Raw genomic sequence first — 24,671 nt, forward strand, 5'->3', positions numbered from 1 at the left:
TGAGTTCAATGGCCGATTCTTCCTCCAGGTGAAGGGGACCGCTATGGGCAAGCGTTTCGCGCCGGCCTATGCCAATATTTACATGGCTGATTGGGAAGAATCTGTCCTCCCGAAATGTAGGATCATGCCTAACCAATATCTTAGGTATCTGGATGATATCTGGGGGATCTGGGAGGGTACTGAAGAGGAATGGTCAGAATTTCTTCTGACCCTCAATACCCATCATCCATCCATCAGAGTTAAATGGGCGTTACACCTGGATAGGATTGACTTTTTGGATGTTACAATCTATAAAGGAGCAAACTTTTTGGAGACCGGGAGATTGGACACTAAGGTGTTCTTCAAACCCACGGACACCCATGCACTGTTACATCGGGACAGTCACCACGATGCTCATGTTTTTAGAGGGATAGTCAAATCCCAGCTTCTCAGATTCCGGAGGATTTGCACCAGGGAAGCTGACAGAAAGGAAGCCACGATGATATTGATTAAGGCCCTTAGGGAAAGGGGGTATTCCAGGAGCTTCCTCAGTCCCGGAACCCTTTTGAAAAACCAGAGGGGTGAAGGGCTGTTGTAATATACTAAAAAAACCTAACCTTGCCAGAGCCATCGGACATGACTTACCGGGGTGTATCCAGTTGGGGGATATTAGGGACACAGGTTTTTTGATCCAGTGGAGGACGACAGACATATAATAGAGTGAAGAATTAGGTGTAGTCACACTTTATCATCCTGTTTTTTAGGACAAAAAAAATAAATAAATCGAAAGCATGGATAAACGATTTGGATACAAATCTAGTGAGAGGAAGGAGGAGGAAGGGAGAGGAGGAGTGAAAGAAGGAGGGAGTAGTGTGGAGGAAAGAAGAGGAAGCAGAGAAAGGAGAGATTGGCGACCAGCTGGAAGGAGTGTGGAGGAAAGAAGAGGAAGCAGAGAGAGGAGAGATGTTCGACGGAATGTCAGTTGGGATGAAAGAGGAGGAAACATACGGATGACGGAAAGACATGTGGAGGAAAGGAGGGAGAGAAGAGAGAGATTGGAGAAGAGGGGAAGAGAGGAGAGGACCGGAAGGAGTGGAAGAAGGGAGGAGCAGAGGGAGGTCAGAAGATGGACAAGAACGGAAGGTTGGAGAAGGAGGAGAGAGGTGGAAGAAGGAAGACGACGGAGGAATGTGGGGGAAGAAGAGAGGGAGCGCAGGAGGGGACAAGGTCGGCCCGGAGGAGCTGTGACGGCGAGAAGGGAGGAAGGGGACCCTGGGTTCAAGAGCCTAGTTAGGGCACTCCATTCTTTTCTCAAATTATTCCATTATACCGTGGAGGTGGAAGGAGGCCGGAAGGCTGTCGAGGTTGGCAGCGCAGGCTAAGAGAATCCAGCCGGCCTTTCAATCTGCCAGAATGGAACATAGGCTGCAGGATAACACAGGCAAGTGGTTGCAGGAGGGCCTAAGTATTCTGGAGGAACACTACAGGGAGGCCCTGAAGAAGGCAGGGAGTGAGCTGGCCGGGGAATCTAGCCTGAACTGGAGGGACGCTTGGCAAGTGGCGGTCAAGTGGACCCGGAGAAGATATAAAAGGCTAAAGGAGGAGACGGTCCGGCGGGCATTAAGGGCGGTGAAAGCTCTTATGACCCGAGAAGGTCCGGAAGATGGGGCAGGGCCAGCACCTCAAGAAAGGGAGACTGTAGCAGCCCCGGTGGAAGTGGCCCCCATGGAGGTGGACGTACCGCCAGAAACAATAGTAATTCTTACACCTACAAGAGAAGGCAGCAGCGAGGGACAAAAAAGTCCAGGGGGGAAGAGCCCGAGGACCCAGAGGGCCAAGAAAGCACTTGGCCGGGGTAGAAGACAGACGGTGGTGGCTCTGCCCGCCCTGACTCCAAAGCCACCTCAGGGGCAGAGGTCGGAGGACAGTCAACAGATGGTTGGCGAGACGGGGGAAGATATATTGGAGTGGCTCCTGGAGGATGATGAGGAGGAAATAGTCAGGAAACAGGCTGGCCCATCAGTTCCCCAAGAGACGGAGGATAGAGCGGGCAAGGAGGGAGGGCCCTCGGGAACAGAGGAGGCTTTAAGGGAGAGCCTTCATGTGTTCCATGAGGGTAGGCAGAAGGCCGGGAGTTGGTCGTTGGTCCCGGTCAACCCTGTGCTGATACTTGGAGATTCTAATCTAAAACGGATGCCCAAAACAGCGGCGTGGGATCTGGAGATCCATAGTTTTCCAGGGGCCACAATGGCGGATGGGTATACAATCCTGAAACACAGGATCAAACCCACAGAGGTGCCGGAACAAGTGATCCTATCATTTGGAATAAACGACCGGACCAACGCCAACTCCCAGGCGTTGGGAAAAATCCTGGGCAGGCTTATTGAAGCAGTAAAGGGGGCATTCCCGGGGGCGAATATTCGCGTCCCTCTGGTTAATTTTGACCAGGCTCTCCCAGGGAACCATCAGGATAACCTGAAAATCCTGAACAGGTGCACCCAGGAATCGGGCCACAGTATTCCCCTTCTCCCGGGGGAGCGGTTCCAGGTGGGTGACGACAAGCTGCACTGGACGCCAGGAACAGGCAGAGCAATGTTGCGGCACTGGCAGGAGCAGCTAAAAGATTAGAGGGGCCGTTCGGCCAGGGCCCCGAGTGGAAGGATGTGGTTAAAAAAGTAAATAAAAAAAATTCTGTGATTAATTTGTCCCGGCATTTTCAATTGACACCAGCACAAGAGAACTTATTAGACAAGGGTTTATCCTTTATCCCTTCTCATTTAATGAAAAAAGCTGATAAAGGGTCCCTCCTGGCGGATCTGGGTTAATTTCATGCCAAAATACAGAGAGCAGTGTTTTTTGGTGTCACGGCCGGCTCTGAGCCGCGACAAATGAGGGAGGCAACGAGAACAAAAGCGAATCAAAAAGTATTTATTAACAAAAATAACATTAACAACTCATAATTAAATAAAGAAAAACATGACGGAAAACATTCCGCTCAGGACATCAACTTAAATAAAGAATAAGCTGCGTCATGAACACAAACCCCAAATACGCGCTCCAAATCACAGGCCTGCAAACATAAAATCCCAAACAAAACTAATACATGAAGCAAACGAATAATAAACAAATAAAGCAGCAACCCAAAATAACAAAAGACTAAAGGGTAACCGAGGAGCGACTGAAGTCAGAGAACCATCACCTTTTATAACTCTCTGCAGGTGTTTCACATAATTACCTCAAAAGCCCCCCCCCCCCCCCCACTGCACTATAATTGTACGAGCCATAAAGGCACGTCACACACCCCCCCTTAAAAGATAAAACCCCTATACAACACACAAAACAAAAAAAATCCAACAGGGTACATCCCAACCTCCTAACTAACATCACAAACTACCTAAATCCTATCTAGTCTTCAGTGGCTTGCCGAGCTCGGGGCGACTTTAAACACTGAACTCAGCATCCTCAACAATCCCATAACCAGGACTGCCGAAGAACACTGAAGTGTACCCCCACTCAGGATTACCACCCAAAACAAAAAATAAATCCAAAATACCCCCCCCCCCCCCCCCTAACTAAATTGGGATGTACACCTACAAAGCCAAAAAAAATAAATAGACAAATCTGTACTAGGCTACATAACACTAATGTCACAGCATCTTCCAGAATCCATCTCCCCATACTACTCATCACCCTCGCCACCTAGGAGAAGAGACAGGCTGGAGAGAGAAGCGGAGAGAGAAGCAGAAAGAAAAACAGAAAACAACATCGTAACACATCATACTCTTGATAGAGCATCCGCAATCACGTTTTCTGTACCCTTGATGTGTCTTATATCGAGATGATACCCTTGTAGAAAGATACACCATCTCATGAGTCGCTGGTTTGGGTTCTGCAAAGAATGAAGGAATGTTAGAGGATTGTGATCTGTAAAAATCACCAATGGTCCTCCCCCTGAACCCACATAAACCTCAAAATGGATTAGTGACCAAATTAGAGCTAATGCTTCCTTCTCAATAACTGAATAGTTAAGTTGATAAGCATTAAACTTTCTAGAGAAGTACCCCACCACACAGTCTACACCATCTTCTGAGGTCTGCAATAAAACAGCTCCAGCTCCCACATTACTAGCATCAACTTGCAGTTTAAACGGTTTATCCAGTCTGGGTGCAACCAAAATTGGAGAGACAGTGAGAAGTGACTTAAAATCCTCAAATGCTCTCTGACACACAGAGGTCCACTCAAATTTGATTTTATCTCGGAGCAGGTTGGTGAGAGGAGCTGCCACAGTAGAAAAATTCTGACAGAACCCCCTATAAAAACCAACCATTCCAAGAAACCTCATTAACTCTTTTTTTGTTGTAGGGGTAGGAAATTGGTCAATTGCGGCCACTTTAGCTCGAACAGGACATACATGACCCTGACCTACAATTTTTCTAAGATAGATTACAGTGGCCTTAGCGAATTCACATTTGCTCAAATTAACAGTAAGGTTAGCCGCAACCAGACGATCAAACAAAGCTTTAACCCGAGTTAGATGTTCTGACCAAGTGTCACTATAGACGACTACATTGTCTAAGTAAACTGCACAACCTTCCAAGCCAGAGATAACTCGATTTATTAATCGCTGAAACGTAGCTGGAGCATTTCTCAGGCCAAAACTCATAACCTTGTAGGAAAAAAGGCCTGACGGAGTGACAAATGCAGAGATCTCTTGGGCTCTAGCTGTCAGAGGCACCTGCCAATAACCCTTTAGCAAATCAAATTTGCTAACATAAATGGCAGACCCAACTTGATCAATGCAATCTTCAATTCGTGGCAAAGGAAAGGAATCAGGTTTAGTCAGTTGGTTTACCTTCCTATAGTCTGTACAAAATCTATGAGAGCCATTGGCTTTTCTAACCAGAATACACGGAGACGCCCAGCTGGAATAAGAAGGCTCCGCTAACCCATTTTCCAACAAATACTCAACCTCAGCCTCTAGGTGTCGCTTTTTCTCCAACGGAACACGGTAATAATGCTGATGAACGGGTTTTGCGTCCCCCACATCAATATCATGTTCAATTAAGTTTGTCTGTGTGGGAATATCTGGGAAAAGAGACACATACTCCTTTATTAAAGCAGACACATCCGAATATTGAACATCAGGGAGATGCTTCATCACCCCCAAATTTTCAAGGGCCTCTGTGTTTTTAAAACAGCCTTGTGTGACCGATTCACCCGGATCCAGACCCTCATCATCGGAGACAGGCACCTCAGGAATACCTCTTAAAGATGTTTCCACCCTTGCGCCAACCACAAGCACGGGTTTTACTTGGGATCCTTCTTGATTCTCAAAAGTAAAAAGAGAATTAACATCCTCTTGGCTAGCATCTTCAATAGTATCACGTACATAATAGGGTTTCAACAAATTCACATGGCAAACACGAGCCTTCTTTCTCCTATCAGGAGTTTCAATCAAATAGTTAAACTCTGAAACCTGACGTATCACAGTATAAGGGCCTACGAATTTTGCTTGAAAAGGAGAGCCCACAACTGGCACCAAAGCAAGTACCTGATCACCAGACTGAAAAACTCGAACCTCTGCTCGACGGTCAAACAACCGCTTCATTCTATCTTGTGAATGCCCCAAATTTGCTTTTGCCTGTGCACAAGATTCATACAATCTCCTACGAAAATCACTTACATAGTTCAACAAATTTCTCGGTGGATCAACACCCTTCAAATCCTCAGACAAAAGTGACATTGGACTACGCACTGAATGTCCAAACACAAGCTCATTTGGACTAAACCCTGTGCTTTCCTGTGAAGCTTCCCTAGCGGACATAAGAAGCCAGGGCAAACCATCTTCCCAATCACCCTTCATTTGTGTGCAATAAGATCTTAACAGAGACTTCAGTGTCTGATGGAAGCGTTCTAGCGCCCCCTGACTTTGAGCATGGTAAGCGCTAGCCTTCTGATGTTTAACATGCAACTGCTTTAAAGGGGTCATGACATGTTTTTTTTTTATTTCATTATTATGTTCCCTTAGGTGCAAATATAGTATTACTATAGTTTTTTTTACAAAAAACTTTTAAAATGTAGTGATTTATGACCTTTTCCCACCCTGTTTCTCATCCTCTGATTCAAACAGTCTGTTTTGGGGGTGTTTCCCCTTAAAGAGTTCAGTGTTAACGCCCACTGTTATGATTGGCTAACGTCAGTGCCTATGCATCAATTATTAACGCCCCCAGCCAGAACATTTGCGGATTCGGCGCAACTGTTTAGTAGCGGGTGATGCATGCCAAGCGATGGCTCTTGCAATGATAAAACCTTATTATGTTTGAGCCGGAATCAGAGGAAAATGAACGATCACCACAACAACGAAGACTGGATCAGCCCGTGTCCACATGGAAAGTGAAACTATTTTGAATTAATAAAAAAAAATTAACCCGAGACACTTGAAAACGGATTAGCTAACAGTTTAACATTATTTAACTAATTCCAATGAAATGATAGGGTGTACCACGGACAAAAATGCATGCACATGCCATATTTGAAGATGCAGCATTGATAAAGGCAACGTTTTTAATTTTCTATCACATGTAGGCCTACTAGAAAGGCGACATATTTTCAAGATTCTCTTATACATGTGTTTATATTAGCCATGGTAAAAAGTAAGTTTGCGTCGTCGTTGTTGAGCCCAGAATATTCGGCACGGACTTATCTTTGAGCAACAGTTTTCTGGCAAAGCCAAGCATCATATTGGGATTTTTTCCCTCAAAACAGTCATCCTTCAAATGTACAGAACAAACGCTTAAACTAACACTGCCGTGACTGGGACGTCCGCAAAAAATAAAGTGCATCCATTTTTTCCCTGACGACTGGATCTTTCAGCGTATTTAAAAAGTAGTTTAAAGTTTTAAATACATTACTTAAGCCGCGTTTCCACCGAAATTACCCGGAACAATTTGTCCCAGGAACTTTTTTCCCAGGAACTTTTTTTGCCCCAGACCGGTTGCTTTCTGCGTTTACACCGCGGTCTAAAGTACCGGGAAGCTTATGCAAATTAGTCTGGTGACGTAAACTGCGCGCGACTGCTACTCCCAGTCTGCGACGGTCCGACGGAGAGTAAACAGTTTGAGCGCCACATAACAAGTATGGAGAAGATTCAAACTGTGATGCTGTTGTTTGTGATGTTTTGGCTTACTAACGAGGTAATGAACAAAACGGCAGAAAAGAGACGAGCACTGACACTAAAGCATGTTCAGAAAGCTCGTAATGCCAGATATAAAGTTAGACAACGTATGTTATCAGCTATTTCGGACATTGACCGTGAGATGGCTGGGACGAACGCGCGCCATCGGGCAGAAAGAACAAGATTGGTAAGAAAGGAATCCATCAAAATAAAGCAGAGTGTTGAATAATGTTATTATCGATTACATCAACTTATTTTTTGCCACTTTTGTGTGTTTTAGATATGCGAGTACTATCGAATGCGTCGTGTTTCGCGATCGGTATGGATGCACACTAGAACAACGGGATGGTGGGACAGCGTGGTTCCAACTTTCACCGAAGCACAGTGGATCAAGAATTTCAGGATGTCTAAGGATACGTTTCTGTACATCTGTCGTCGATTGCAACCACAACTGGAGAGACATGACACAAACTACCGACATTGTGTACCCATTCAAAAAAGAATCGCCATTGCACTGTGGAAACTTGCAACCAACTCAGAGTATAGAAGCATCTCTCATTTATTTGGAGTCGGAGTTGCTACTGTGTGTCACTGTGTTCACGATTTCTGCTCATCTGTTGAGAAGGTACTCATGCCAGAAGTTATCCAGTTACCAAACAGTGAAAAGTTAAAAGAAATGGCGGCGTATTTTGAGCGCAGATGGGGTTTGCCACAGTGTGTAGGAGCAATTGATGGATCACACATCCCCATTATTGGACCAGAGGAGTATCACACAGAGTACTTCAACCGAAAGGGCTGGCATTCGATCATCCTACAGGCTGTTGTGGACGGAAGGGGTCTCTTTTGGAATGTTTTTGTTGGAGCGCCAGGGAGCCTGCATGATGCCAGAGTGCTGCGTTTGTCAGGATTGTGGGAGCTAGTGGATAGGGGTTTGTTACTACCTGATGTAACAAAGAACATTTGTGGACATGATGTGGGGTACTACGTCCTTGGTGATGCAGCCTATCCTTTGAAGAGCTGGCTGATGAAACCTTTCACCGACAACGGACGACTGACACCCCAACAACTTGTGTACAACCAGAAAACAAGCAGAGCCAGGGTCGTGGTTGAGAATACTTTCGGCAGACTAAAGGGCAGATGGAGGTGTTTGCTAAAACGAAATGACTGCAATACACACAAGGTCAAATCGCTGGTGATAGCATGTTGTGTTCTGCATAACCTCTGTGAAATGAATGGTGATGAGTTCAGAGAAGAATGGGTTACGGGTACATTCAACCAGCCTGACGGGGCACTGTCACCCACTGTAGAGGCCGAGGGTCTAGATGCACGTACAGGTCTAATGACCTTTTTGACTACAATGTAGTAAACTGCAGTATCGCTGGTTACAGACACTGTTTTATGTTTTAGGGAAAAATAACCTTCAGAGGCTGTAATGTGCTTTTTTATGCTGTATACACCTGGCATACATTGTTTTTACTGTGTAACATTCTTTTAGTAAATAAAAATGATTACTTCTAAATCATGCTTTGGTTTTCATTCATTCGGTTTTGTTATTTGTAGTTTTTTTTTTTTTTTTGACTCTATAATAAATACAAAATGTAATTTCATAAGTGACTTCAGGTTAAGCAGGTTAGAAGCAGGTATAAGAGCTAAAATTATGAAAATGAAAAGGCACTTGATCTCAGGAAAGTGACATTTTACAAACTTTATTTAACACAAAAGTATTACTTACAAAATGAAAATACAATTGTGAGAAGAGCAATAAATTACAAGAACGGTAAACTATAAAATGTGTAAAAAATAAATGTATTTAACTAGACGAACTGTCCAACGGACAGAAACCCAACCTGAAAGTCTCTGCAGCTTCTGACTGCATTAATGCAAACACTATTTTTGCATATTATAAATGGCAATTGTGCAAAGAAAAAATACAAATGTGCACTTTCACCTGGTGAAATACTGAGCTTATTGGCGTTTAATGGATACATTTCCAGTCAGTACTTCCTCAGAGCATTTTGAATATTTATACTTATCGATATAGTATGAGTGAAATGTTTTAGCATGTTACCAGCATTTCAAACTTTACCATAAGACCTAAAATTATGGGTAACACTTTACAATAAGGTTCATTTATTAAACATTAGTTAATGTATTAACTAACAATGAGCAATACATTTGTTACTGTATTTATTAATCTTTGTTAATGTTAGTTAATATAAATAAAGCTGTTCATTGATTGTTCATGTTAGTTCACAGTGCATTAACTCATGTTAACAAGATTTTAATAAAGTATTAGTAAATGTTGAAATTAACATTAACAAAGATTAATAAATGCTGTATAAGTGCAATTCATTATTAGTTAACGTTAACTAATGTAGTTAACTAATGTTTAATAAATGAACCTTATTGTAAAGTGTTACCAAATTATGAAAATGAAAAGGCACTTGATCTCAAGAAAGTCACATTTTACAAACTTTATTTAACACAAAAGTATTACTTACAAAGAGAATAGCAATAAATTACAAGAACAGTAAACTATTAATGTGCAAAAAACAAATAAAAATGTATTTAACAACTAGACGAACTGTCCAACAGACAGAAACCCGGCCTGAAAGTCTCTCTGCAGCTTCTGATTGCAGGAATGCAAACACTACAGTATATACATATTATAAATGCCAATTGTGCAAAGAAAAAATTAAATACAAATGTGCAATTTTAAGTGCAAATTCAGAGACGGTGTTCAGTCAAGTGGCTACTTTTTGAATGACTGGGCAAATTGTCCAAGAACAGACAGAAACCCGGCCTGAAAGTCCCTCTGCTGACGTCTGCTTTCTTCCGCTTCTGACTGCAGGAATGCCAACTCTTGCCTCCTCATCTCTCTTTCCTCAGCCTGGCTCTCAAGTAACAGCTGCATATATTTGTCACGCTGTTCTTGTCCAAGCTGCAGGGCGGCCCGGTTAGCATCTTCCATGTCCCTCAGCGCATCAAGGAAGTCAGAATCCCTTTTCCTCTTCCCTAAGTGAAGAAACACATGACAATAAATACACAAGGCCACCCTGAAACAATAAAACCATAAAATACTTATTTTACAATTTTTAAATTGCTAACACACTAAAATTACATGCACAGCACAATTATTTAAACTGGCACAAAATAAATATATCTGCTGTGCATATGTTGCTCTGACTTTAAAAAAAAAAAAATGTTTCAACAGCATGCGTGTGTATCTGCAAATATTTCTGTGGATGTAAACAATCTGAATAATTTTCTCCAGTTTGAACATATTTTAGTATTATGGCAAAGCATACTAAAGATGAGAGTGCTTTTCATTATGCCCAACAGTGTGTAGTTGGCAAACATCTGGTAATATGAATGAGGTGTGTGCCATTTTGTGCAAAAGTTTGATTTTCATAATGCTATTTGTAGTTTTGGTTGCAGTGCTTCATTTTGCAGGATATATGAGGTATTTTGCATTTTGGGTGTGTAGTTTTGTGAATTGTGTTAAGTATTCTGATAAAACCAGCCTAGTTTACAAAATTGTGTATTAGCAATTGGAAAAGTGTTTTCACAACAAACTTGATTTTAAACTATTTGTGTTGGGCTATCATGCTCCATATTTTTTTATCATGGGGCCATTTAAGTTTACAATAAAAAATGCCCCAAAATCCATTAGGAGTACAATTAGGTCAGTTTTGAAGTATCATTTTTGTCAACAGAAAACGTTTTATACCTCGACGTGTGTGCGTTTCAGCTGGAGACATGGGACGAGGGCTACTGGTAATAGCAGGGGAAAACACGCTGGTCTCCGTTGTCAGCAAATCACTGGGTCCAATCATTTCATCTGTAAAAACACGTTGGAAAAAAGTTAGTTTGCTTTATCACTGCAACGAGTTTAAGACGTTATTATCATGTAGATGTGATATTATTTACCTTCAACCGACTGGTCCTCAGATTCCTGAATGGTTTCCAACAACGCCATTGCCGAGTCTTTTGTCACCGCGGCTCCAGAAAAGGCCGGCCTGTGTCCCAACAACGCGTCCAGGCGGTCAAACCACTTGTTGGTACGCCGATCGGAACCGCTTCTGTTGTTGTGATCCTTTAATTTCTTGTAATCTTGTTTTAATTTTTTTAACTTCTCTCTGCACTGTTTTCCAGTGTGAACTATGCCCAGCTCGCATAACCGACTCGATATTTTCAGGTATACCTTTTCATTGCGGATTGCCGTTTCCAGTTCCCGCTGGATTTCCTCTTCCGCAAATACGCTTAACAATGCCTGAACCTCGTCGTCGGTCCAGCGGTCGTATTTTTTATTAAATTCCATTTTTGCTGCCACGAATCGCAATGGATTTTTAAAAATGGCGGTTAAAAGAAAATGCTGCGTGAAGTCATCCAAATGCGGCGTGAACACAACCAATCAGCATGGTCGGCGCACAAGTCCCGCCCCCGAAAGTTCCTGAACTTTGAAAAAGTACTACCTCGCGAGCAGGGACTTTTGGAGGGGGAAATATTTACCCGGAACTTCATTTAGTTCCTGGTTCCTGCGGTGTAAACACACCGAGTACCACCCCAAAGTTCCTAGTTCCTGGGGAAAGTTCCTGCGGTGGAAACGCGGCTTTACAGTTTGCGTCGTCGATGTTGAGCCCAGAATAGTCGGCACGGACTTATCTTTGAGCAACAGTTTTCTGGCAAAGCTCAAAACCGTCATCCTTCAAATGTATAGAACACACGCTTAAACTAACACTGCCGTGACTGAGACGTCCGCAAAAAATAAAGTGCATCCATTTTTCCCTGACGACTGGATCTTTTGCAGCGTATTCACAGATGTTGTTTGTCCACATCCAGGAACAGCACATCTGCGTGGCATCGTAATTTCCCTGTACACAGACCCACTCGCTGTCCGTCGACTGAACACTTGTGAGGCGCGCAGCGCGCGGGCGCGACAATGATACGAAATGAGCGTAGTTGCCTTGCGCTTAAAGCGTAACTGTCTTCTGCTGGAGGCGGTCATTATGCAAACGCTGGTACGTCACTTCGTACCGTGACGTCACTTCTTACCATGGATCCAGAACGAGCTGTATTTAGAGCTTGATTAAATAAATGATTTGTTTATAATGGGGAGGACGTCTTAAGCTATGAAACTTGCAGGACGTTTTAATGGTACAAAGACCTCTTATATACCAAAAGATCAAGGCAAATTTGGTTTCTCATGTCATGACCCCTTTAATATTTGAGCGAATATTTTCGAAGTAAAATTCGATCCTTGGTCTGTTTGTATGACTTTAGGAATTCCAAACAGAGCAATGAATTGCGTTAAGGCCTTTAACACTGTCTTTGTAGTGATGGAGCGTAACGAATAGGCAGCTGGAAACCTGGTGACTTGACACATTATCGTGAGCAAATATTTACTTCCTGCCTTCGACTTAGGTAATGGGTCCACACAATCCACAATTAAATATTCAAATGGTTGGTTTACCACTGGAATAGGAAAAAGCGGTGCCGGTCTCAGGGTCTGATTGGGTTTTCCAGTCAACTGACAAGTATGGCAGGTTTTAATGTACGCAGACACATCTCGTTTAAGCTTGGGCCAAAAAAAACGTTTCAAAATTAATTGATACGTTTTTTTTAACACCCAAATGTCCTGACGTGTCATGAGCGGTTTTCAGAACAAGATCACGGAGATTTTTTGGAACAACAATCTGAACAATTGGATCTCCTACAAAATCTTTACCATGGGGCACCCACTTTCTGACTAATATTTCTCCATCCAGATAATACCCTGACGATGTATCTTGCAGTACATCTGGAGACAGAAGTCTGTCAAACAAGACAACAAGTGAGGCATCTGCCTGTTGTTCTTTCACCAATTCACTAGGTGAGATGGTCAAAACTGATGGTATTTTAGTCAGTGTCTTACTATCTCTCTTCACATCTGACTGAGTCACAGATAAAGACTTACTCCCAGCCCGGGTCACAACAGAAGAAACAAATACTTCCGGAAAACTCTGGGCATTTTCATCTTCTGACACCTCAGGAAGCAACAAAGAGGGAGACACTATCAAAGCTGGTGGACCAACGGATCATACTCTACCTCCAGCTAAATTGTTTCCAAGAATAATGTCTACACCTACAACTGGTAAACAGGGACGTACCCCAAGTGTTACCTCTCCCTGAACCAAATCTGAAACTATCATCACTTTATGTAGAGGAACAGATACTACATTCAGTCCTATTCCTCTAATCAAAACATTGCTTCCAATATACGATTCATTGGAAAAAGACAGGACATTTTCAGAAATAAACGATTCCATTGCACCCGTGTCTCGAAGGATTTTTACTTGCTTATTCTCTTTAGAACCTACTAGTGAGACATATCCTTCTGTAATAAAAGGAGAAAAACTAGAATTCAAGGTTCCACAGTCATTTTCAATGGCTAATTCGGACGTTGATTGAATGGATGTTACTAATCCTACTGATTTTGCTCCCCAAACAACATTTTGGGGCTTTCTATTCCCTGGTGAATATTGAGCTTTGGCTTTTAGCATTGGACATTCATTTTTCCAATGCCCTTTGGCTTGGCAATAATTGCATACATCAACTAACTCATTTTCCCCAGGTGAACGCAACGATCTTCCTCTAAAGATATCAGGATTTTCCCTACTCTTATCATGTACAAACCAATCCGGTTCTCGTTTAATTTCTCTGAAGGCCTTGTATCCAAACTGATTTTTATGAATCAAAGCATATTCATCAGCAAGGACTGCTGCGTCATACGCAGTACGAGCTTTAGTCTCAGTTACATAAGTAGCAATACGGGGTGGTACTGAATTTTTAAACTGCTCTAACAATACCAACTCTTCTAAATCACCTAAAGTCTTGACACCAGATGCAGAACACCAGCGATTAAAATGAGTTTGAATTTCTCTCACAAATTCCACATGTGTTTGTCTTTCAGATGTTTGCCAACCTCTAAATCGCTGTCTATATGCTTCTGGTACCAATTCATAAGCTTTCAAAACAGCTGACTTAACAGATTCATAATTATCCGAATCCTGAGTACTTAACGAAGAAAAAACCTCCTGAGCTCTTCCTGTGAAAACGCATTGCAACAACAAAACACGCTCGGAATCGGACCAACTTCTAGTAACTCGCTCAAACAATGAAAAAAAGGTGTCAATTTCCTTTTCATTAAATTTTGGCACCAGTTTCAAATTTGTGACCACATCAAAATCAAGCAAATCATGCTCACTACCCTCAACAGACAATCTTCTGGCTTCTCTAGAAAATTTTCCAGCCTTTATCAAATCCAACTTATAACGCTCAAGGTCCAATCTCTGTTTTTCAATATCATGTCTTGCTTCTATTTTTTGCTGTTCGATCCTTTCCTTAGACTTCATTTCTATCAAAAGTAAATCCTTCTGTTGCTCATAAGTCAAAGACATTCTGCTAGCCTGAACAGTAGACACTGTCTGTTTATCTTCAAATACATTGTTCTACCAAAGCAGATATCAAACTTGATTTTAAACTTTCCTTTAACCGTTTATCAGCAACAGAAAGCTCCACCTTATAATGACTCGCAAGCGCTAACAACTGATCCTTCGAAAACTCATTTAAAAGGTCTTCCGACGGACTAGAAATAAACTCTTTAATATTGGAAGTCATTTTTAATTTGTCTACCCCTAACAAATTTTCAAACGAAATAAACACTTAGGACTATGAACGAACACTGATAAATATATATTCTTATACACATTCAATCAGTATTGAATTCATTCATGACTTACCACATTGTTTCTTGATAGCTACATTCTAATCAGCACGCAGCGGCAATTCAATTACCTCTTGTTCCCCAAATTACAATCAAAGACATATGCTTTACTTCCCCATCAATTGTTCTCCGATGCCTCCCAAACAACTAAACAGCGCACGCTGAACACTCGCTCACGGAGTCGGAGATCACGACAGACAGGAGTTCTCAATTACAACGAACGGCTGGACGAGCCCTCATATTTGTCACGGCCGGCTCTGAGCCGCGACAAATGAGGGAGGTAACGAGAACAAAAGCGAATCAAAAAGTATTTATTAACAAAAATAACATTAACAACTCATAATTAAATAAGGAAAAACATGACGGAAAACATTACGCTCAGCACATCAACTTAAATAAAGAATAAGCTGCGTCATGAACACAAACCCCAAATACGCGCTCCAAATCACAGGCCTGCAAACATAAAATCCCAAACAAAACTAATACATGAAGCAAACGAATAATAAACAAATAAAGCAGCAACCCAAAATAACAAAAGACTAAAGGGTAACCGAGGAGCGACTGAAGTCAGAGAACCATCACCTTTTATAACTCTCTGCAGGTGTTTCACATAATTACCTCAAAGCCCCCCCCCCACTGCACTATAATTGTACGAGCCATAAAGGCACGTCACATTGGTCCTAGGGAGGAGGGAGATGCTCAAATTCGGCCCTTTTGTGAGAGATCGGGCTGGGTGCCCCGGCCTCAGCAATTACCAGGGGAAGTATGGGAGTTTGTTGATAGAAATGTTAGGGGGGCCCAGGCGGCCTTATTTGGGACAGAGGCTCCGGGGCAAAACTTGCCCCCAGAGGAGATCAAAGCTCTAGAGGAGCTGAAATCTAGGCAGGACATTATCAAACCAGCAGACAAGGGGAGCACAGTGGTCGTTATGGATAGAGCACGTTATGTGCAAGAAGGACAAAGACAGTTGATGGATAGTTCTTTTTATCGCAAATTAACGGCCCCTATTTTCTTGGAATCAATACCTCGCATTGAAGAGATAGTGGGTACTCTAGAGAGGACAGGGTTGATCTGAAGGCAACAGGCAAGTTACCTTCTGGGGGAAACGGCACCTAGACCAAGACGGTTTTATTTATTGCCAAAAGTTCACAAGCCTAGGGAGAAATGGCCTAATCCCTTCATGCCCCCGGGGCGTCCGATAGTGTCAGATTGTGACAGTGAAAGTCATAGGATTGCAGAATTTATTGATTTTCATTTGAATCCCTTGTCGACTAAACATTCGAGTTATATTAGGGACACTTATGACTTTTTGGAGAAAGTAAAGGGTCTGAGAGTGCCACCAGGGGCATTTCTGTTTTCGTTGGATGTGGAGAGTCTTTACACCAACATTGAGACGCCTTTGGGATTGAAGGCAGTACGGGACTGTTTTGCCCGATACCCGGATATCTCGAGGCCTGAGGAGGAGATCTTGGAGCTTCTGGAATTAAGCTTGACCTGCAACGATTTTGAGTTCGAAGGGGAATTTTATCTCCAGATTAAGGGGACAGCGATGAGGAAAAGGTTTGCACCAGCGTATGCAAATATATACATGGCCCAATGGGAGGAGACCGTTTTTCCCAAGTGTAGAAAGGTTCCCTTATCGTATTTTCGGTTTTTGGATGACGTCTGGGGTGTGTGGAGTTATAGTCGACAGGACTTTGAAGTCTTTTTGGGAATATTAAATACACATCACGCCTCGATTAAGGTACAGGCGGTGGTTAAGGACCAGGCTATTGAATTCCTGGATACAACGGTATTTAAAGGACCGGATTTTGGTATTACGGGTCGGTTGGATTTCAAGATGTTCTTCAAAGAGACAGATACCCATGCCCTGTTACACCATCAGAGTTATCCTCCGAGACACACATTCAGGGGCATAGTGCTATCGCAGCTCCTCAGATTCAGGAGAATTTGTTCAAGAGAGGAGGATTTTCAGGAAGCTAAATGCACGCTATTTCGGGCGCTTCGGGCCAGGGGTTACTCTAGATCACGGCTTAGAGGCATTTATAAGGAACATCGTAGGTTGCAGGCGAACCCAGAGCCTAGACCCTCGGGAGCAGGTAAGGTTCTAGTTCCGGCCATTTTTCCATATGCTCCGGAAGCGGTCAGACTGAATAGAGAGATTAGGAATAACTTCGAGGGGACATTGGGGGACATACCAGAAGGGCAGGATATTACGCTCCTGGCAGCCTACAAAAGGAATACGAACCTGCGAGATTTGTTTGTCCATAGTCGCCTTCCTAGACAAAAGGGAGGGAAACCGCCAGTAGTGCATAGACCTCGGGTCATTAAGGCGTGCGGTCAATCTAGAGCGTTCTTTCTCCCGAGGATTTCTTTAAAAACAAAGAATTGTATTTATGTGATTCAATTTAACCGGTGTGGTAAGAAATCTGTGGGTCAGACAAAGAATGCTCTCAGGACCCGTTTATATCAGCATAGATATGTGATCCGAAAGGGAGTGGTGAATGCCAGTAGGCGGGCACTGATTGAGCACTTCAAGCAGCATGGATTGCATAAGTTGAGAGTAAGAGGTTTGGAGCATAACCCAAGATGGACCTTAAGACAGAGGTTGTGCAAGGAATATATTTGGATTGAAAAGTTAAATACCTGGACTCCAAAGGGTCTCAATGAGAGAAGGGAGATTAGGAATACAAGATAAACTGGAGAGCCGGATGGAGGATGGCAGCAATTCAGAGCCATCGGATGGATGGAGGAAAGCACAAAACACCCTCTCCGGCCCCCCTCCGACTCATTGGGTCGGGGTAAGGGGCCGGACGAGGAGGATGAATACGGGCCTAAACCGGCCCTTAGGGAGGTGTTGTTCCTAAACAGGTTCAGCATCTTCTGGTTCATTTTCAATTTTCAATCTTCAATCTTCAACTTTTTGTCTTCACTTTTCAATTGTCATCCTCATCATCATCATTATCAGTATCATCATCAGTATCATCACCAGCATCATCATCTTCTGGCAGTCACGAGGCACCCTCTCCGGCCCCCCTCCGACTCATCGGGTCGGGGTAAGGGGCCGGACGAGGAGGATGAATACAGGCCTAAGCCGGCCCTTAGGGAGGTGTTGTTCCTAGACAGGTTCAGCATCTTCTGGTTCATCTTCAACTTTAAAATATTCTTCATTCGTCAATTTTTATCTTCAGCATCTTCATCCTTATCATTATCATCATCATCATCTTCTGGCAGTCACGAAGCATCCTCTCCGGCCCCCCTCCGACCCACTGGTTCGGGGTAAGGGGCCGGATGAGGAGGATGAATACGGGTCTGAACCGGCCCTTAGGGAGGTGTTGTTCCTAAACAGCTTTAGCATCTTCTGGTTCATCTTCAATCTTAAAATATTCTTCTTTCTTCAATCTTTATCTGCAGCATCATCTGTAGTCTGGGAGTTTTCGGGGTAAGGTACTTGAATAAGGGGCAGGATATGATGATAGAGAAAGATTCTGTGAAAACATGACTCCAGAAATCACTTCTCAATCTGAGCCCCTTTGAAACTATGCCTACATCGACTCCTGCCCTAAACCTACCATTAGTAGCCCTATGAATAATACACCTGGTGATGTAGCGTTTTAGTTCTAAATGGATTGCATTGGGCACTTTGATTGGGCACTTCAAAACTACGCCTACACCAACTCCTGCCCTAAACCTACCATTAGTATTATCGCCCTATCTCTAAACTTCCTTTTGTCTCGAAGATTTTAGAGAAGGCAGTCCTTATTCAGTTACAGTCCTTTTTAGATACACATAGTGTTCTTGAAGTGTTCCAATCGGGGTTTAAGACATGTCATAGTACTGAATCCGCACTTCTGAGAGTTGTTAATGATCTTTTAATTTCGACTGACTATGGAGATTGTGCAATTCTTATGCTTTTGGACCTCACAGCAGCATTCGACACAGTCGATCACAGCATTCTTATTTCTCGCCTTGAACATGACGTAGGGATAAGGGGCACTGCGCTAGAATGGTTTCGGTCATACTTGTCAGAAAGAGATTTTAGAGTCAGTTTTGGTGGTTTTACTTCACATTCTGTGCCTCTCACATGTGGAGGTCCCCAGGGTTCGATTCTCGGGCCGATTCTTTTTTCACTCTATCTGCTCCCCCTTGGATCCATATTAAAAAGACACAATATCAGCTTCCATCTCTATGCAGATGATTTGCAAATCTACCTGCCCATCAAAAGAAATGATGCTACTTTTTTAATAAGGTTAGTTGACTGTTTTAATGATATAAAAACCTGGATGGCCCTAATTTTTTTAAACTTTAACGAGAATAAAACTGAAGTCATGATTCTTAGACCCAGTGGCACATCTGATGTTTCCAAAATAGATCTGGCCACTTTTCAACCTTATGTAAGGTCGATTGTAACTAACTTAGGAGTGAAAATGGATTATGATTTTAAAATGGAGAAGCAGATAAATTCTGTGGTGAAAGCCAGTTACTTTCAACTTAGGCTACTTACAAAAATTAAGCCACTCTTATCCTTCACAGACTTCGAAAGGGTTATACATGCGCTTATCACAACTCGCCTTGATTATTGCAATGCTCTGTATGTAGGTGCCAGCCAGGCCTCCCTATCTCGTCTTCAATTAGTTCAAAATGCTGCCGCTCGCCTCCTCACTGGAACTCGTAAGCGCGAACATATCACCCCTATTTTAGCTTCTCTTCACTGGCTGCCTGTTAGTTCTAGAATCGTTTTTAAGATTTTGTTGTTCGTTTTTAAAGCTCTTCATGGACTTGCTCCTGTTTATATTACTGAGCTGTTAAAGCCACATGCTCCGTCAAGGTCCTTGAGGTCCGCAAACCAGTTTCTCCTTGTTGTTCCTAAAACACGGCTAAAGAGCAGAGGGGATCGAGCTTTCTCAGCTGCAGCACCTAAATTGTGGAATGCATTGCCTCTTCATGTCAGACTGGCCCCCAGCCTCGCAGTTTTTAAAGCGCAACTTAAAACTCATCTTTATTCCTTAGCTTTTAATCAAGCATGATAGGCGTTGAAATTGTCTGTTGTAGTTTATCTATTTACTGTTTTAATGTCAATGTATAGCACTTTGGTCAACTTGCTTGTTTTTAAATGTGCTTTAGAAATAAAGTTTGTATTGTATTGTATTAGTAGCCCTGTGAATAATACACCTGTTGGTGTAGAATTTTAGTTTTAAATGGATTGCATTGGGCACTTTGATTGGGCACTTCGGAACTAGCCCTGTACCGACTCCTGCCCTAAACCTACCATTAGTAGCCCTGTGAATAATACACCTGGTGATGTAGCATTTTAGTTTTAAATGGATTGCATTGGGCACTTTGATTGGGCACTTCGGAACTACGCCTACACCAACTCCTGCCCTAAACCTACCATTAGTAGCCCTATAAATAATACACCTGTTGGTGTGGCGTTTTAATTTGGACTAGGCACTTTGAAACTACACCAACTCCTGCTTTAAAACCTACCCATAGTAACCCTATGAAGTGTTCTAATGCTTTATAAATAAAAGCTGTATGGATAATTCTTTACGGATAAAACACCGGTGGATTTGGCATTCTAGTTCTTATGCCGGAAAAAAACAAAAGAAAAAGAAAAAAAAATTTTTTTCGTTACCACGATGGAGGTAGTTACACTGAAAACATAGATATTGGGAATATGCCATCTGGTGGCATCCACGGCTGATGATTTATCTTTTGGTAAGGATTAATCTGTTTCCGTCCTTTCTGCTCTCGAGGGTAGAAGCTGGTAGAAGCTTGGTGCACAGAAATGTGCATCCGCCAGTCTCGACTTTTGATTATAGAGTGGATACAAGGGGTCTTGGATGTGAAATTAGAAGGACCTGGCAACAGGGTTGCTATTTGGGGACTTCCTGGGCAAGACTCTTTGGGTTAAGTCAGCAGGGCTGACAAAGGGCCCAGAGGAAAAGACCAATTCCCGCAGGCTTTTCTCGAGTAACCTGGATACCTTGCGGTGTTAACGAAAGGTTGCTTGGGAAAGCGGTAAGTATCCAGTCCCCCTGGGTCCACTTGGACAGCACGCAGGGAAGGTGGTCTGGGGCTAACAGACCTTAAATGGAGCCCAGTCTTCTATGGGTGACCAGCACCTCTCATGCAACAGCACATTCTACAACAACATGATTGCACACTGAAAAAAAGTTTTCTTCGAGCATAGTACGGGGATAGTTTCTCTCACCTTAGAGCTCCAATTCAGAGGTCAACGTATCCTACGGTTGTCCAGTAATGGGATGATGTCTGCTTGGTATGCTTTGGCCTCGAGGGGGAAGAACTGGTAGAAGCTTGATGCTCCGCATCCGCCAGTTTGGACGCCGTCCCATTGGAAGTCTCTGTGGGAGTCTAAGGGACAGTCAGACGATGTGTATTCGTTAAGCCTTTCTGTGGAATCGGTTGTGGGTCGAATATCGGTTAATCAAGGACTAGAGTGGGTAAAAATGTTTACCAGATTCTGTATTTGTTCGCCAGTCCTGGAGGTGGTCCCGTGGTGGATTTCTGGATAGGAACAAAGATGTTTTATTAGTTATACCGGGATAACAGTCACCAATTTTGGTAAAAAACGAATTCCGCGTTCGTTAGTTTCGACGCACCTCGGATTGTGGGTCTATATTTTAAGAAAAAAGATTTTTTCGTGAATAGACTACCAATATCGTTAAAAACTTCTCAACCAGAACTCAACCAAATTGGGGTCTTGAGGATCTGACCCAACTCGATTAGTAATTGGCCATTGAAGACACTCAGTCCTGGACTGATCATCCAGGGCAGGCCGCCTCGAAGGAGGGTGTCTAGTGTTTAAAGAGCCGAAACACCCAATGAGCCTGGGGTACTACTGATGAGAGTGTCTGGAATATTTCCTTCTCACGCAATTTTGAAGGAATAGGAGATTGGAATTGGTACAAGGGAGGCTCTAAAAACTTAACCGTAGGGGGTTTGTACGAACAGGGTTCGTTCATTTTTTTTGCCTCATCAATTGATAAAGAAGAGCTAGGACCACACCTACTTCTACTCTAAACCCAACCAGAGTAGCCCTGTGGTAGATACACCAAGTCAGTTAAAGGAATTCGTTGGATTTTTTCGTTTTTTCTAGATCGAAGTTTACGCCCATTCTAGAAACAGCTCTAATTAGAGGAATCATGTGGTGGACACACAGTCAGGTCAATTCAGTTTTTAGGAAGGCCGTCAGCATCGTGGTTTGCTCTAAAAAACGTACCCATAGTAACTTTGGTTTTAAACTGAGTCAGATCTATGAGATCGGGTGGGGCCCTTGTCCAAGTGTAATGGGGTCCATACTCGATCCAATGGTGGAATCACAGAAGCACAGTGATTCGATATGGGAGACAGGTTTTCTCCCACTTTAGTCCCGAAGTTCTAACCCGACAAGGTAGTCAGACAAGCGTCGGCCAGTGCCTTTCCTCAGTCCCGGAACCCTTTTGAGAAACCAGGGGGGGGGAACGGTTGTTGTAATATCCTCAAAAAACCTAACCAAGCCAGAGCCATCGGACATGACATACCGGGGTGTATCCAGTAGGTGGATATTGGGGATGGGGTTTTTTTTTACCCAGTTGGGGATATCTTGTAGGAGAGTGAAGAATCGAATGTGTAGTTACACACACATTTTTTCCTTAGGGAAGAAAATTCGAAAGCATGGAAAGTGAGAAGAGGAGAGGTGGGAAGGAGACATCTGAATGAAAGAAGAGAAGATAGAGATCAAGGAGGAGAGATCTTGATGAAAGGAGGGGAAGAAAAGAGGAGACTGGGAGGAGACATCTTGTTGGAGGGAGGGAGTGGAGAAACAAGGAGATATCTGGAGGAAAGAAGGGACCGACGTGGAGGAAGGGAGGAGACGAGGAGATATGTGGACGAAAGGAGGTGGAGCGGAAGAGACGAACGGAGAGAAGGATGGAGACAGGTGGCAGGAGGGAGGGGAGGAGGAACAACAAGAAGAAGAGGAGAGTCGGAAGAGAGGAGGAGGAGTAACATGGGCAACCGGGATGCGAGGAGGACAGGGTGGAAGCACGGAGGAAGCGGACAAAGGGCCGGGAATGGAGGAAGGGGACAAGCAGGAGGACCCAGGAAGGAAGGGGATCCAGGGTTCAGAAGTACAGTCCGGGCATTCCATTCCTTTTTAAAGCTATGCCACTATAATGCGGAGGTAGAGGAGGGCCGGCAGGGCCCGCCTGGAAGACTAGCAGAGTTGGCAATCAAGGTTAAAAAGATTCAGCCGGCCTTTCAATCCGTAATAACGGAGGGTAGGCTCCAGGATAATGCCAACTCGTGGTTGAGGAAAGGCCTAAGGATCCTGGAGGAGCACTACCAGGTGGCCTTGAGAAGGGCAAGCAGGGAGATGGTCTGTAGCCCGAAAGTAGATTGGAAGGAGGCCTGGCAAGTGGCGATTAAGTGGGCCCGCAGAAGATATAAGAGGATGGGAGACGAGACGGTGCAGCGGGCTGGGAGGTTGATAAAAATCCTTGTAGCCCGGAAAGAGCGGGAGAAGGAGGCGGCGGAGGAGGAAATGAGTAGGGTCCCCGGGTCTGAGTCTGAGTCTCCGCAAGAACAGGAGCAACCGGAACAACAGCAGGAACAACAGGGGCCAGAACAGCGGAGAGAGAAAGAGGGGGTTGCGGTCCCCATGGAGGTGGACCAACCTCTGGAGGCAGGGGCCCAAATGACAACAGCTGCAGGGAAGGAAGCGGGGGGGGACAGAAATCCCCTTGACAGTGGGTGGAAGAGTACCAAAGGCCAGGAAGGGGATCGGCCCGAGTACAGGCAGGGCAGGGGGGACTCTGCCGATCTTGACTCCACTTCAGGCCCGGGTGTCAAAATCGGAGGTAAGCCACCAAGTGATAGAAATTGAGGAGGGTATCTTGGAGGAACTCTTTTCGGAGGAAGGGTTGGGGAGCCAAGAAGGGCCTTCAATCTCTCCGAAGGCTGAGGAGGAGAGGAAAAAGGGACCCCCAGAAGTGGAGCAGGAAGAGGCTTCTCGGTGGAGTATCCATTGGAACCATGAGGGTAGGGGCAGCGCCAAGAATTGGTCTCTGGCTCCGATTAGCCCCATGGTGTTTGTGGGGGCTTCAAATTTGAGCCGGTTGCCGAGAACGAAGGCATGGGACTTGGAAGTCCACAGTTTTCCAGGAGCCACAATCGCGGACGGCTACACCATTTTGAAACATAGGACCAAGGGGACGGAAGTGATGGAGCAGGTGGTCCTGGCGTTCGGTCTAAATGATCGGGCGAGTAATATACCAGCCGTGGGTAAGATTCTGAAGAAACTGGTGGAAGCGGCAGAGGGAACATTTCCGGGGGCAAGGGTTTATGTCCCCTTGATCAATTTTAATCAGGCCCTGCCAGAGAAGGAAAAGGCGAATCTGACAGCTCGAAATAAAGTCATTTTGGAGTTGGGATGCAGCATTCCTCTGCTCCCGGAAAAGGACTTCAAGGTGGGAGGAGATGGGATACGCTGGACGTCAACGACTGCACGGGCGATCCTTGATCACTGGCAGCGCCATTTAAACGCTTGAAGGGGCTGTTCCGCCAGGGCCCCGGATACAATGGTGAGGACCAAAGAGTAAATAAAGGAAAGTCTGTAATTAATTTGTCTCAGAGTTTTAAATTGACCTCGGCACAGGTTAACTTATTGGACAGGGGTTTATCCTTTATCCCTTCCCACTTAATGAAGAAGGCTGATAGGGGGCCCTTTCTGGCGGATTTGGGTCAATTTCA

The 24,671-nt window shown here is 43.9% G+C and overlaps 1 protein-coding gene across 1 annotated transcript; it reads right to left on the reverse strand.

Moving 5' to 3' along the window:
• Positions 1 to 9,817: 9,817 nt before the first annotated feature.
• Positions 9,818 to 11,764, reverse strand: LOC307008339 (uncharacterized protein). Its single transcript, XM_079631080.1, has 3 exons — positions 11,084 to 11,764; positions 10,884 to 10,994; positions 9,818 to 10,168 (listed from the first exon to the last, which is right to left on the reverse strand). The coding sequence occupies exons 1-3, from the start codon at positions 11,472 to 11,474 to the stop codon at positions 9,906 to 9,908; spliced, it is 765 nt and encodes a 254-aa protein (XP_079487206.1). The 5' UTR covers positions 11,475 to 11,764; the 3' UTR covers positions 9,818 to 9,905.
• Positions 11,765 to 24,671: the final 12,907 nt, after the last annotated feature.

Source organism: Phoxinus phoxinus (genome assembly GCF_949152265.1).
Source record: "Phoxinus phoxinus genome assembly, chromosome: 12".
Lineage (NCBI taxonomy): Eukaryota > Metazoa > Chordata > Actinopteri > Cypriniformes > Leuciscidae > Phoxinus > Phoxinus phoxinus.

Coding starts and splice junctions, on each gene's coding strand:
- LOC307008339 (XM_079631080.1), bottom strand. CDS start 11,474: ATGGAATTTAATAAAAAATACGACCGCTGGACCGACGACGAGGTTCAG. Junction 10,995..11,083: donor TGAGGACCAGTCGGTTGAAG/GTAAATAATATC, acceptor GTGTTTTTACAG/ATGAAATGATTGGACCCAGT. Junction 10,169..10,883: donor TGAAACGCACACACGTCGAG/GTATAAAACGTT, acceptor TTCTTCACTTAG/GGAAGAGGAAAAGGGATTCT.